Source organism: Dryobates pubescens, chromosome 15, assembly GCF_014839835.1.
Source record: "Dryobates pubescens isolate bDryPub1 chromosome 15, bDryPub1.pri, whole genome shotgun sequence".
NCBI lineage: Eukaryota > Metazoa > Chordata > Aves > Piciformes > Picidae > Dryobates > Dryobates pubescens.
Window position 1 is genome coordinate 24,402,754 of NC_071626.1, and position 13,709 is coordinate 24,416,462.

Sequence of the window (13,709 nt, forward strand, 5' to 3'; positions counted from 1 at the left end):
AGCAGAGAGCTGTTTACATTGCAAAGTGGAGAATATGGCCAATCCTGCAGCTCAAGCATATGGATATATAAATTAGAGAAAGTGCTGGCAATGTACTTCCTATGTCTTTGAGATTGACTCTCTGTACCTCAGAAGCTTAGAGGACAGCTTGACTATCTCCTTTTGCATCAAAGCTTAGGCAGATCTTCCCACCTTTCAATTGTTTTTGACACACCATTTCATTGAGTTGTTTACTCCCACTTACTGTCTGTGCTGTGACAGAACTGGTTTGATTCTCTGTGTACCAGTTACACTGGGGCTTCATGTGAGAAGGGTGATGATGGGTCTGCAGTTGGAAGAACATACCTGAAAGATTCTATAGGTGTGGTGGGATGAAATTTCCCCCCCCCAACATTAGCTTTGCCAGCCCAGCCCAGTATAAACAGATGTCAGCTTGATTTGTCACTCCTTTTTTTGACCACAGAGTGAGTGCTGCCAGTCATTCTCCCTGCTCTAGATACTGCAGCACTGAAACAAGCTTTAGTTGCTTTGGGGTTTTTTAATGTGATTCTTACTTAGCTAATTTTTAGTTCAGTTTCATTTAATTCTATGGGAGGGATTTTATACTTTTGTGGGTTTGGTTTTACTTTGAAAAGGCTGAACCTTTCTTGTTAGAAAACAAGAGCAGGGAAGTAACAGCAGCTGGATAAAAAGCTCTTTTGGTTTTCATCATTTTATTTCCACTTGTGGAGTTTGCAGCTGTCTCAGGATATGCATCAGAAGAGAACAGGTTAAAAACAGCTTGTGAAAGGATACTTCTGTTGAAGTGGCTGAGCCTATCTGATGGCTCTGTTGTGTATCAAGAATTACAAATAGTTGAAAGACTTCCTTTAGGTTTATTTTAGTGTTCTTTGCTTTCCCTCACCTTGTTGATCTGCTGTTACCCAGAACCCTTTGGGTTTTGTCACTATCAGCTGAAGTGGCAGAGCAATGTTGCAGGTCAGTTCCACTGTTACTGTGAACTCATGGTTGGGGAATGCAACACAGATTACAGAAATAGATTTGGCTGAGGTGGTATCACCATCTAGAGAGAATGAATTGAATCATGAATCCCAGCTGAAAAGGCAAGCCCAGTTGAACTAGACTTTGAAAACACTTAACGCCGCATCAGTCTTAGCAGCAGGACATGGTAGAGACTGTAGTATCCCTGGAAAAGCAAGGTCATGTTCCTGCTTGCCACCTGAGCAAGCTTCTGTGGCTTGTGCTGCAGTTTCAGTCGAGTGCACAGCAGCCCACATTGTAAAAGCATTCAATAACACTGTGGAAAAGAGAAAAACCACTCCTGGCAGCTGTCTTTATGAGATGCTCTTTCTGGAGAGGGGTTACAAATAAATGCCACTAATCATGGCAAGGCCCATGGAGTATGGGAGTAATTGTTCTGAAAAAAAACCATAAGCTCTTAGGAATAAACTGAGAAACTGCAAAGGATGGAGAAGGAAACACAAAACTGTCTTGGAGGTCAAAATGTGTGAGGGTAAAATAAATGCTGCCAAAGCTATGCTGGGTTAGAACTTGCAAAGGAAAGGAGAGCAAACAGCTGTTTTCCTTAAGGGAAATTTGTTATTCCTGTAAGGGAAAGCAGAAGTGGGCCCACAGTGGAGATGGGAATGATGTGAGATGCAGTTTTATGTGCAGTCAGGCTTTCAGTGGAGACAATGGCTTTGGACATGAGAGCAGGAGTCAGCGTGCAGCACGGTTTGGAAATGGAAATGAACCAAATGAAACTGGAAGCAAAATTTACTGCAATGAATGGAAATAAAATTTGACCAAATAATCTTTGGCTCAGAAGAGCAGAAGAATTTTGCAGAGAGACTGTCAGCTTTGTGACAATTTGTGATGAAAGCAGGGTGTGCTGATGCACACGGACTGTCTAGTTGAGAGTAATGCTGTGTGACCACTGGGTGACAGAAGTATGACCTGCAGATAAAGAAGAGACAAAAATAGTCATAGGATCACAGAACAGCTTAGGCTGGAAGAGACCTCAGAGATCATCTAAACCAACCTCCCTGCCATGGGCAGGGACACCTCTCAACCAGCCCAGGTTAGTCAAGGTCCCATCCAACCTGGCCTTGAACATCTGCAGGGAGGAGGCATCCACAACCTCTCTGGACAATCCATTCCAGAGTCTTGCCACCCTGTAGTGCAGAATTTCTTCCTAAGATCCACTCTAAGCCTGTCCTCTTTCAATTTCAATCCATTTCCCCTTGTCCTGTGGGTGGACACTCTTGTAAAAAGTTCCTCTGCAGCCTTCCTGTAGGATCCCTTCAGGCATTGGAAGGCAGTTGTAAGGTCCCCCTGGAGTCTTCTCCAGGCTGAACAATCCCAGTTCCCTCAGCCTATCCTCATAGCAGAGGTGTTCCAGGCCCCGGATCATCTTTGTGGCCCTCCTCTGGCCTTGTTCCAACAGATCTATGTCCCTCTTATGGTGGGAACACCAGAACTGGACACAGTGCGGGAGGTGAGGTCTCAGAAGAGCAGAGTAAAGGGGGAGAATCCCCTCTATTGATGTGCTGGCCACACTCTTCCTGATTCATCCCAAGATGTGGCTGGCCTTCTAGGCTGCGTGAGCACACTGCTGGCTGAACAAGTACATGTCAGTTAATCTAAACAGCAGAGAAAACATTTCCTTTGAAGGAATAACTGAAGACTATTAGTTCTGTAAGTTCAGTCCTTTGACTTTATAAAGCCAAGTGATACAAACTGTGATGTGGATTCACCAAAGCTGGGCTAGCTGGACAACTTTATCCACAAGGTAACTGATCAGCTCTGTAAGGGAAATGCAGTGTGCTGGAGCAGTCTGGGCTTCAGTAAAGCAACTGAAGGGTGCCACATGGAAATAATTATTTAAACTGGATACAACGAGGAGATAGTACATGAAATGTCAAGTAGCTGAGAAGTTGAATTATAGAGTCATAGAATTGTCAAGGTTGGAAGGGACCTCAAGGATCATCCAGTTCCAACCTCCCTGCCATGGGCAGGGACACCTCACACTACAGCAGGTTGCTCACAGCCACATCCATCCAGCCTGGCTTAAAAACTTCCAGGCATGAGGCTTCCACCACCTCCCTTGGCAACCTGTGCCAGTCTCTCACCACCCTCATGGTGTTCATGAAGAGATTAAAAGGTTTTGTAGAGAAAGGCAATAGTGGGTTGGGTGTCCCTACACACTGGAGTTGCACAAAAAAATTACAGAATCATGGAACCATGGAATGCTCTGGGTTGGAAGGGAGCTCCAAAGCTCATCCAGTCCAACCCCTTCTGCACTCAGCAGGGACATCCTCAACTAGATCAGGTTGCCTAGAGCCTTGTCCAGCCTCACCTTGAATATTTCCAGTGATGGGGCCCCAGCCACCTCCCTGGGCAACCTGTTCCAGTGTTCCGCCACCCTCATGGTGCAGAGCTTGTTCCTAGACATCTGGGGACTGATTTTTGTAATACTTCTGCTAAGGTTACTGGCATGAAAAGTAAGTCTGCTAGTGAAATTCATTGCTGAGGCAAGGTTTCAAACCCTCCTCAATGCAGAGGAGGCGAAGCATGTCATGCCCCAAGAGCTGCAAAATGTCACAGACTGTAATATTAAAAATAGAAATGTAATAATAGAAAGCACAAGGTCATGCACTAAGAAAGTGGTGAGAGTTTTGGCTGCCATCAAGGTGCTTATCAGGGGAAAGCAATGAAGGAGAAAGATCTGGCTATCAGTCAGTAAATAAAAGCCACCAGTGTTATGTGAGGTATAAAGAGCCAAGCGTGTTCTCAGTGCGGATCAGATGAGAGGTTTCTGGCAGGGTTGTACATTATGCTGATAAAGCCTCAGCTGGAAAACTCTGCTCAATTCTCATCACCCAGGTTCTGGAAAGATTAATCCAAACTGGAACAGGTGCAGAGATGTAGGGAAGGATCAGCACACTGAGGAGCTCATCTCATGAAGGAAGGCTTGGCTTGTTTAGCAAAGCAAAACAGAAGTGAGCAAAGGTTGGGTCCTGTTAGTAGTAAGCTGGATAAGGGTAAACAATGGCATAGTATTTAAGCTAAAATACTAGAGCTTTAGAAAGAGATGCATGCATGCAGGTTAGACTTTAATTCATTGAGTGCCACAGTGTCAATGAAGGTCCCATATATTTTTTTCCAGCTGATTCACATGTCCTTACAGTTTTCTGGGACCGATGGGATTTGTGTTTGCAAACATCTTACCTAGATTTTCCCCTGTGCTTCACTTCATCACAAACAAGATTCAAACACATATTAATTTCAGTCTATAATAAATATGAGAACTTGCTCCCAGCAGGCCTTTTTCATTCTCTATCTCCCTTATCTTTAAGTAGTGGAAGCACTTTCTTGTTCCCTAACTCTATGGACTGACTCTTAACAACTTTAACAAAGGATCAGGGTTGCCCTGTAGCATTTAGTTAGTCATGAGGTGTTAGGTAATAGGTTGGACTTGAGATCTCTGAAGTCTTTTCTGACCTTATTCATTCTATGATTTGTATGTCTTGTAAAATATATTCAGTCTGTAGCTAGGCTGTCCCCTACACAGGCTTCCTTGCAGCTAAAATGCCTGAGAGGCCTTGAGCGCAGCCCTGTGATGAGAGGCTGAGGGAGCTGGGATTTTTAGCCTGGAGAAGAGGAGGCTCAGGGGAGACATTATTGCTCTCTACAGCTCCCTGAAGGGAGGTTGTAGCCAGGTGGGGGTTGGTCTCTTCTCCCAGGCAACCAGCACCAGAACAAGAGGACACAGTCTCAAGCTGTGCCAGGGGAGGTTTAGGCTGGAGGTGAGGAGAAAGTTCTTCCCAGAGTTGTTAGCCATTGGGATGTGCTGCCCAGGGAGGTGGTGGAGTCACCATCCCTGGTGGTGTTCAAGAGGGGACTGGACGTGGCACTTGGTGCCATGGTTTAGTAGTCATGAGGTCTGTGGAGACAGGTTGGACTTGATGATCCTTGAGGTCTTTTCCAACCTTATTGAATCTATGATTCTATTTCATCTTTCCACTAGTACATATAACATTGTTTTTAGCAACTGTTGGCCAAAACCACTAAGATTCCCTTTTGCAGTTTGGCTCCCCAGCAGTTTCTGCCAGTAGTGGTGAACAGGATAATGACCTAAGGTATTCTCTTGCTTTATTTACCTCCCTCTGCCTCGTGCCCTTCTACTCCCAATTGCTCACTCTGTTTTTCTTTTTGAATACAGTTCTGACTGTTGCATTTATTATTTATTCACTGGCTTATTCTTTAGGTTCTAATGTGAATGGACTGGAAGAGCCCAGCCTTGCCAAGCGGCTGCGTGGCACTCCGGAGCGGATTGAGCTGGAGAACTACCGCCTGTCACTGCAGCGGGAGGAAGAGCTGGAGGAGGTTCCTGAGGAGACTCTGGCAGAGCATAATCTGAGCAGTGTGTTAGACAAAGGAACAGAAGAGGATGTGCCCAGCAGGTGAGCACACATTGCCCATAAGTTGTTGGTTTGGGTGGGTTTTTTTAACCTGTCCTAACAGACTTTTGCCTTCTTTTCCCTTTAGCTTTTAAAACCGTCATATTTACCAGATTGGCCGTTTCTGAGTTGTTAGAAACGTTCTGCTTATTGTTATGATCGTAAGGAGGCTATCAATATGAAAAAATACTCTCTAACCTACTTACTGGTTGGAAATACTGGGTTGTGGGACAGATATCTCACCAGCAGGAACAAGTAGCAATTTAAACAGTGCAAGCACAATCCAGAAACAACAAACAGCACTTTAAACTGTAAAGAAAAAAGGGAACATGGGCAACGAAGCTGGAGATTGCCCACAGAGTGGGGGAGGAACTCCCCAACTCCCTAGGGCCACAGACCTTTAATAGATGCTTATAAAAATCAGACTTCTTAATTACTCACTGGTCCTGGCACCCCGTGGCACAGGTGGGGATTTAAACCAAACCAAAATGGCATCGACCTCGAGGAAGCTGCAGGAGCAGTTTCACTTTCTGTTGGTGGCTGCGGCTTGTTGCTGCGGCACCTTCAGGATTTATCCCCAAAGGCTTTGTAGCCAAAAGCCTTGCAGAAAAGAGGTTGCTGCTGAAGCGTGCAGAGCTTGTTGGCTCTGTAGCTTTACCTGTTTGGAGAGGTTCTGCTGCTGCAACCTTTGCAGCGGCACTCGTCACCTCTTCCAATCAAACGAAACTGTCCCGGGGGCTCAGCTCCTCCGGGGGCTCAGCTCCTCCGGCAGCTCAGCTCCTCCGGGGGTTCGCCTCTCGGCCCGGCAGGACGCGTCTGTCTGCTCCTGGGCTTTACAAGGCTATACAGTGAGGAGTCTTTGCAGTCCTGTCTGGGTAAACGGAAACACAGCTCGGATTCCAAGCGAGGCTTGTGATTTCTCCCAGAGCTTGGAGAACTGCAAGGCAAGGCTCTGGCTCTTTGGGTGGTACTTACAGATTTCCTGAGACAATGCTGGCCAGTGACAACAAAGATTGAGAGAGAAACCCCTGACACTGTAACCTATAGAAAATGTTTTCTCCAAAGGTGGCCAAAGGCATACACACCTGGCCCACTTGGGTCCCAGGGCATGTTCAGACAAGCCTGGGCAATGTGGGCATTTTCCTGAACACCCAGAGCTGCTGGCTCCTGCCTCATTGTCTGGTTCAGAGCATTTTTGAGGCTTTTTGCCCCTTCGGGACACTTACGTACCCAGGTATTTTATCTTGCGGTGCACAGCAATAAGCCAAGGACCAATGGACACAAACTTGAACATAGAAGATTTCAGCTCAGCATGAGGAGAAACTTCATTACAGTGAGGGTGTCGTGTACTGGAACAGGCTGCCCAGAGAGGTTGTGGAGTCTCTTCCTCTGGAAACTTTCCAAACCCACCTGGATGCATGCCTGTGCAGATTACCCTGGGTCATCCTGCTTTGGCAGGAGGACTGGACAGGATGATCTATTGAGGTCCCTTCCAATTTCTAACATTCTGTGATTTCTGTTCTTGTAACTAGCAGTTAAGAAGCTTCCTGTGATACCATAACACCATAAAACTCAACCCTAATTTGGAAGGAATTGAATTTGATTTGATTTTTTAAATTCTCTTTTTTCAGATGTGTCCTTTGAGCAGACAGAACATTGATTCACATTGCAGGGGGTTCCAAAGTTAACTTCTCTCCTGTATGCTTTCCACTACAATTCAAAGCCACTTTTGATTTGAAGATTCAAGCGTGACACATGTAATCCTGACTGAATGCTCATGCAGTGCCTTAGAGATTGATGTAGAATCACAGAATTGTCAGAGTTGGAAGGGTCCTCAAGGATCATCTAGCTCCAACCCCCCTGTCATGGGCAGGGACACCTCACACTACAGCAGGTTGCCCACAGCCACATCCAGCCTGGCCTTCAAAGCCTCCGAGGATGAGGCTTCCACCACCTCCCTGGGCAACCTGTGCCAGTGTCTCACCACCCTCATGGGGAAGAACTTCTTCCTAACATCCAATCTGAATCTACCCATTTCTAGTTTTGCTCTATTCCCCTTAGTCCTACTCAACACCCTAAAAAGTCCCTCCCCAGCTTTCTTCAGATGCTGGAAGGCCACAAGAAGGTCTCCTCAGAGCCTTCTCCAGACTGAACAACCCCAACTCTCTCAGTCTGTCTCCATAGCAGAGCAGCTCCAGCCCTCTGCTCATCCTTGTGGCCCTTCTCTGGACACCTTCCAGCACATCCAGATCTTTCTTGTAATAGGGGTTCCAGAACTGGGTGCAGTACTCCAGAGTGGTGTAGAGGGAGAGAATCATTTAAATCAATAGTTGTTTGGAAACCATGTTGTGCCTTCACAAGTTTCCTCTTCCACAAAAATATATGAAAGCACAGCAGGATCCAAACACATCCAGGTAGAGCTACTGGAAGTAGTTGTCACAAAATCATTGAGAGATAGTACTTGAAGAATGCTGTTGATCTTCATAGTCACGGTATCACAGCACATTGGAGGTTCGAAGGGTCCTTCAGAGATCAAATCCAGCCCCCCTGCCAAAGCAGGATCACCTAGGATCAATTCCTTAACATGCTAATTTCTTCAGAAGATACTGTTTTGATGTTTTACATAGTTGGGATTTTTACTTAGACCTGAGCTTATTGGACCACTGTTTGTAGGAGATGCAAACTGTTTGCTTCATCATCCATCCTTTTGTTCCCTGCTCAGGATTGGGAATTATGTCAGGTGGGACAATAGTCATGAATGATACTGAGGGGTTTTTTAGTCATTATGTTTCTAGCTCTAAACCAGAATTTACTAGTATAGAGCATTACTGTTATTAAATGGCCAAAGGCTTCCAAGGGAGCAGAGTTATTTGGAGTCTTGGCATTTTGCATGAAGCTGTTGATCATCTCCAAGAGATGTTTTATGAGATTGTGGTGATTGAGGGCAGTACACTGTTAGATTAATGAGTTTGAGTTGGGGTTTTGGTTTGGTGTTTTTGGTGGGGTGTTAACTTCTTTCCCTTTGTTCTGTGTAGGTCCCTGTAACCTGTATTAGGCCGAGTATTTCTGTCTATAGTAGACTGATTGGTATCATTCTGTGTGCAGAAACCAGTGTTTAGTGCCTAACTCAGGCTCCATGACAGAGAGGAAAGAGAAAATGCATCCAGTTCCCTCTTAAATTGACCTGGCAAAATTTCTGTCCCAAATTCCAATGTGGCAAGCAATTTACTGAGAGATTTTTCTAGACCATGTAGCTCTCAGGTGTCCTTTGTTCAGCTCTCAGTCATACATCACAGGAAACTGAATTAGAAAAAGGAAGAGGGGAGGTGCTGGGACTCTGACCACTTTTTCAGCAGCAAAAGGAAAAAAGTTTCTCTTTGCAAGAAGCCAAGCAAAGCCCTGATTTGATCATCTTCACTGTCTTGGTGCAGCACCTCAGGGTTCGGAGCAGGCAGAGATGGGGAACTCATTGTTCCCTGCATGTCTAAGAGCGATAGGTTTGGCTTCAAGGCTCACTGAAGCGTTAACTCTACATGGAGTAGGTACCACACATTTTAGTGCACAGCTTCCCAGCACACAGCAAGGAGTATTCAAAGTATACCTTTTCAGGCTTCAACAAGCAAAGAAATAAAGTCCTTTAAGCATCCAGACCCCGGGTGCACAGTTTTGAGGGGCAGAAAACCTTTTAAATGCCTGATTCAGCTTGCAGTAATTCCCAGTTTTGAAGGAAGGCCACATGGCAAGGGTAGAGAACAGGTTAATTTCCACACTTGAGGTTTTGATTCCTCTCCTCAGCACTAAATCTGTGTAGGTATGCTTTTAACAAGCTATTCAGCTGCCAATACAAATTCTATACAGCAGCTGACTTCGGTCTTTGATCTCCCTTTTATAAGGGGAGAAAAAAGTTTCAGTGATTGAATTAATTCCTGTGGCACAGGGTTGCCATTTGAAAGGAATGCCTACTGTACCAGGCCATCTCGCTGCTATCTTTCAGTTTCTTATTTCTCAGTTTTCAAAGGTCAAACAAAACCCCAGTGATAAATAAAGCCCAAAGGCAGTCAAGTGAGCCATGTGGTGAGGAATGTGTGCCGTCAGTATTACATGCGATAAGCTGGCTGCTGGAAGGGCAGCAGCTCATCCCATTCAGCACTCAGGGCAACAGTTGGGGCAGCAGGACACCTAACTGACAGCTCACAAAAACCTCAGCATGCAGCACCTGTCGTGTTTATTTCCACACCAAAGTGGTGGGAGAGTTGATCAGGGAGGAGGGGAACAGCATGTTTTAGAGGGACCTCGACAGGCTGCACAGATGGGCAGAGTCCAGTGGCATGAGATTTAACACATCCAAGTGCCAGGTTCTGCACATTGGCCACAACAACCCCATGCAGAGCTACAGGCTGGGGTCAGAGTGGCTGGAGAGCAGTCAGGCTGAGAGGGACCTGGGGGTGCTGGTTGACGGTAGACTGAACATGAGCCTGCAGTGTGGCCAGGCAGCTAAGAGGGCCAATGGCATCCTGGCCTGCATCAGGAACAGTGTGGCCAGCAGGAGCAGGGAGGTCATTCTGCCCCTGTACACTGCACTGGTTAGGCCACACCTCGAGTCCTGTGTCCAGTTCTGGGCTCCTCAGTTTAGGAAGGAGGTTGACTTGCTGGAACGAGTCCAGAGAAGGGCAACAAGGTTGGTGAGGGGTTTGGAACACAAGCCCTACGAGGAGAGGCTGAGGGAGCTGGGGTTGCTTAGCCTGGAGAAGAGGAGACTCAGAGGTGACCTTATTGCTCTCTACAACTACCTGAAGGGAGGTTGTAGACAGACGGATGTTGGTCTCTTCTCCCAGGCGGCCAGTACCAGAACAAGAGGACACAGTCTCAGGCTGTGCCAGGGGAGGTTCAGGCTGGATGTTAGGAAAAAGTTCTATACAGAAAGAGTGATTGCCCATTGGAATGGGCTGCCTGGGGAGGTGGTGGAGTCGCCATCACTGGAGGTTTTCAGGAGGAGACTTGATGGGGTGCTTGGTGCCATGGGTTAGTTGTTTGGGTGGTGTTGGATTGGTTGCTGGGTTGGACACGATGATCTTGAAGGTCTCTTCCAACCTGGTTTATTCTATGTATTCTATGTATCTCTGTGACAATATCTGCGTAAAGCCACTGCAATATGTTTCCTTCTGGAATGTGCCCCCAGCCCCTGGCATGCCACTGTCTGTATGCAGTGCTTAGCATGGGAAAAGCAGGCAACCTGTTAAAAAATAAGTATTTGGTTCAGGATGTGACAAGTGGGTTGGAGTCTGAGCAAAAGAACGTTCTGTATGTGCAGTGAGGACAATTTAAGAGCCTATGGACATAATGGGAGCATGAACAGAAGTGGTTTCCTTATTAGCTTGGCTGTCAAAAATTGTCTCTCAGACAAGCAGATAAATACAATGATGTAAACATGATATTTCTGTGTAATGTTAGACTAACTGAAGTTCTTCACCTGAGTTATCTCTCTGCAGCATAATAGAGTGATGCTCTTTGTGTTTTTTTTGAAGCTGTCATTCTGTCACATTCTGTGGTCAAGCCTGGGCATGGCAAACAGAATCACAACTGTGCAAGTTGCACTTTGTAGACTTACACAAAACCTAAGCTTCGTTGTTTTCTACTTGCTGGTTTTCCTTCTTGATGCCCATGTGGAATGGCTTCTGCTTTAAACTAGAGTGACAGTTTTCTAGGGAAGCAGAAGTAGAATACTGGATACAGCACCAGAACAAGAGGACACAGTCTCAAGCTGTGCCAGGGGAAGTTTAGGCTGGAGGTGAGGAGAAAGTTCTTCCCAGAAAGAGTAATTGGTCATTGGAATGTGCTGCCCAGGGAGGTGGTGGAGTCACTATCCAAGACAGGATTGGTTGTGGTGCTTGAAGCCATGGTTTAGTTAGTCCTGAGGTGTTGGGTGATAGGTTGGACTTGATGATCTCTGAGGTCTTTTCCAACCTTATTGATTCTATGATGAATCACCCAAACTTCAGTCATTTGCAAGCAGATGAATTTGGGCCCTGTAAGATTTCACAGAAAATCACAGAATGGCAGAAAAGATCCAGTTGGAAGAGACCTCCAAGCTCATCCAGTCCAGCTTTTGACCCAGCACTGGAGGGGCAACACTGAACCCCAGGTCCCTAAGCACCAGCTCCACACACTCCTTGGACACTTCCAAGGATGGTGACTACCACTGCCCTGGGCAGACCATTCCAATGTCTGAGAACCGTCTCTGGGCAGAAATATTTCCTAGCATCCAGCCTGAACCTCCCCTGCTGCAGCTTGGAACCATCTCCTCTGCTCCTGTCCCTTGCCACCAAGGAGCAGAGGCTGCCCCCTCCTCATTCCAACCTCCCTTCAGGGAGCTGCAGAGTGATGAGGTCTCCCCTCAGCCTCCTCTTCTCCAGCCTGAACACCCCCAGCTCCCTCAGCCCCTCCTTATAGGCCAGGCACCCCAGACCCTTCTCCAGCCTCTTTGCCCTTCTCTGAACATGCTCCAGCCCCTCAATGTCCTTCCTTCAGTGAAGGGCCCAGAGCTGACCACAACACTCAAGGTATGGCCTCAGCAGTGCAGAGCACAGGGGGATGATCACCTCCCTGTCCCAGCTGGCCACAGTGTTTCTGATCCAAGCCAGGATGCCACTGGCATGTGGCTTTAATAAATACAGTTCTTTTATGACAATTATCTATAATGAAAAAGAAAGGAAGAGGACCCTTTCACCCTGCAGATATGTTCTGTCAGTGTGCTGCCCTTAACATTAATTTTCCAGTGCCAAATGTAGCTATCTTTCTCCATGGTACCTCTAGGTAGTCCAGCACGTAAGAGTGAGCTGGATAGAATGTATGGGCCCTTGTTCTAGCCCCTCTGCTTATCACAGGATGTTAGGGGCTCAAAGGACCTTGAAAGCTCATCCAGTCCAACCTGCCTGGCAGAGCAGGATCACCTAGAGCAGATCACACAGGAATGCAGAGGAACTGTTAGAATTTAACAGAGATGCTTAGTAAGGGCACTAATGGTTTACTGCTTCCCATGTTTTAAACAACTGTGTGAATACTGAGCTCATTATTGCAATTATCCTTGCACTGCTTCCCACAGTTTCTTACTGCTATGTACACAATGTGCTTAATTGGACACTTACTATAGTTCTGTCTGATGGAGGGAAGTGAGGAGTTTTATAGTGGTTTTGGGTGGGTTTTTTAGCAGCTTTCCATAGCCACCTGCTCTGTCCTTTGGCCTGATAGTTGTGTTGTGTGTTCTTACCACTCCCAAAGCCATCCGTGGTTCACCCCCAGCAATGCCAAAAACATCTTAGCTGTCCCAAATGCTAGCAGTAGCTGTGACCTTCTGCATTCTGACACTGCTAAAACTCTTGCACTTGTTTATCCAAAGCAATATGAAGAAAGTAGAATAGAATAGAATTAACCAGGTTGGAAAAGACTTTCGAGATCAAGTCCAATCTATTACCCAACACCATCTAATCAACTAAACCATGGCACCAAGTGCCTCATCCAGGCTCTTCCTAAACACCTCCAGGGATGGTGACTCCACTACCTCTCTGGGCAGCACATCCCAGTGGCCAATCTCTCTTTCTGGGAAGAACTTCTTCCTAACATCCAGCCTAAACCTCCCCTGGTGCAGCTTGAGACTGTGTCCTCTTGTTCTGGTGCTGGGTGCCTGGGAGAAGAGACCAACCCCCACCTGGCTACAACCTCCTTTCAGGGAGTTGTAGGCAGCAAGAAGGTCTCCCCTGAGCCTCCTCTTCTCCAGGCTAAGCAACCCCAGCTCCCTCAGCCTCTCCTCACAGGGCTGTGCTCCAGACCCCTCCCCAGCTTTGTTGCCCTTCTCTGGACACCTTCCAGTAACTCAGCATCTTGCCTAAACTGAGGGGCCCAGAACTGGACACAGGACTCAAGGTGTGGCCTAACCAGTGCTGAGTACAGGGGCAGAATGACCTCCCTGCTCCTGCTGGCCACACTGTTCCTGATACAGGTCAGGATGCCATTGGCCTTCTTGGCCACCTGGGCACACTGCTGGCTCATGTTCAGCTGCTGTCAGCCAGTACCCCCAGGTCCCTTTCTGCCTGGCTGCTCTCAGCCACTCTGACCCCAGCCTGTAGCACTGCCTGGGGTTGCTGTGGCAAATGTGCAGCCCCTGGCACTTGGATGTGTTCAGTCTCCTGCCCTTGGACTCTGCCCATCTGTCCAGCCTGGCAAGGTCCCTCTGCAGAGCACTCCTACCCT

General features: G+C 47.0%; 1 protein-coding gene across 1 annotated transcript in view; it reads left to right on the plus strand.

Moving 5' to 3' along the window:
* MICAL3 (microtubule associated monooxygenase, calponin and LIM domain containing 3) overlaps positions 1-13,709 on the plus strand; it is a 203,789-nt gene that overhangs the window by 141,512 nt on the left and 48,568 nt on the right. Inside the window, exon 26 of the mRNA XM_054167732.1 lies at positions 5,270-5,465. Coding sequence (XP_054023707.1) covers positions 5,270-5,465 — 196 coding nt within the window. The remainder of the gene's footprint in view (positions 1-5,269; positions 5,466-13,709) is intronic.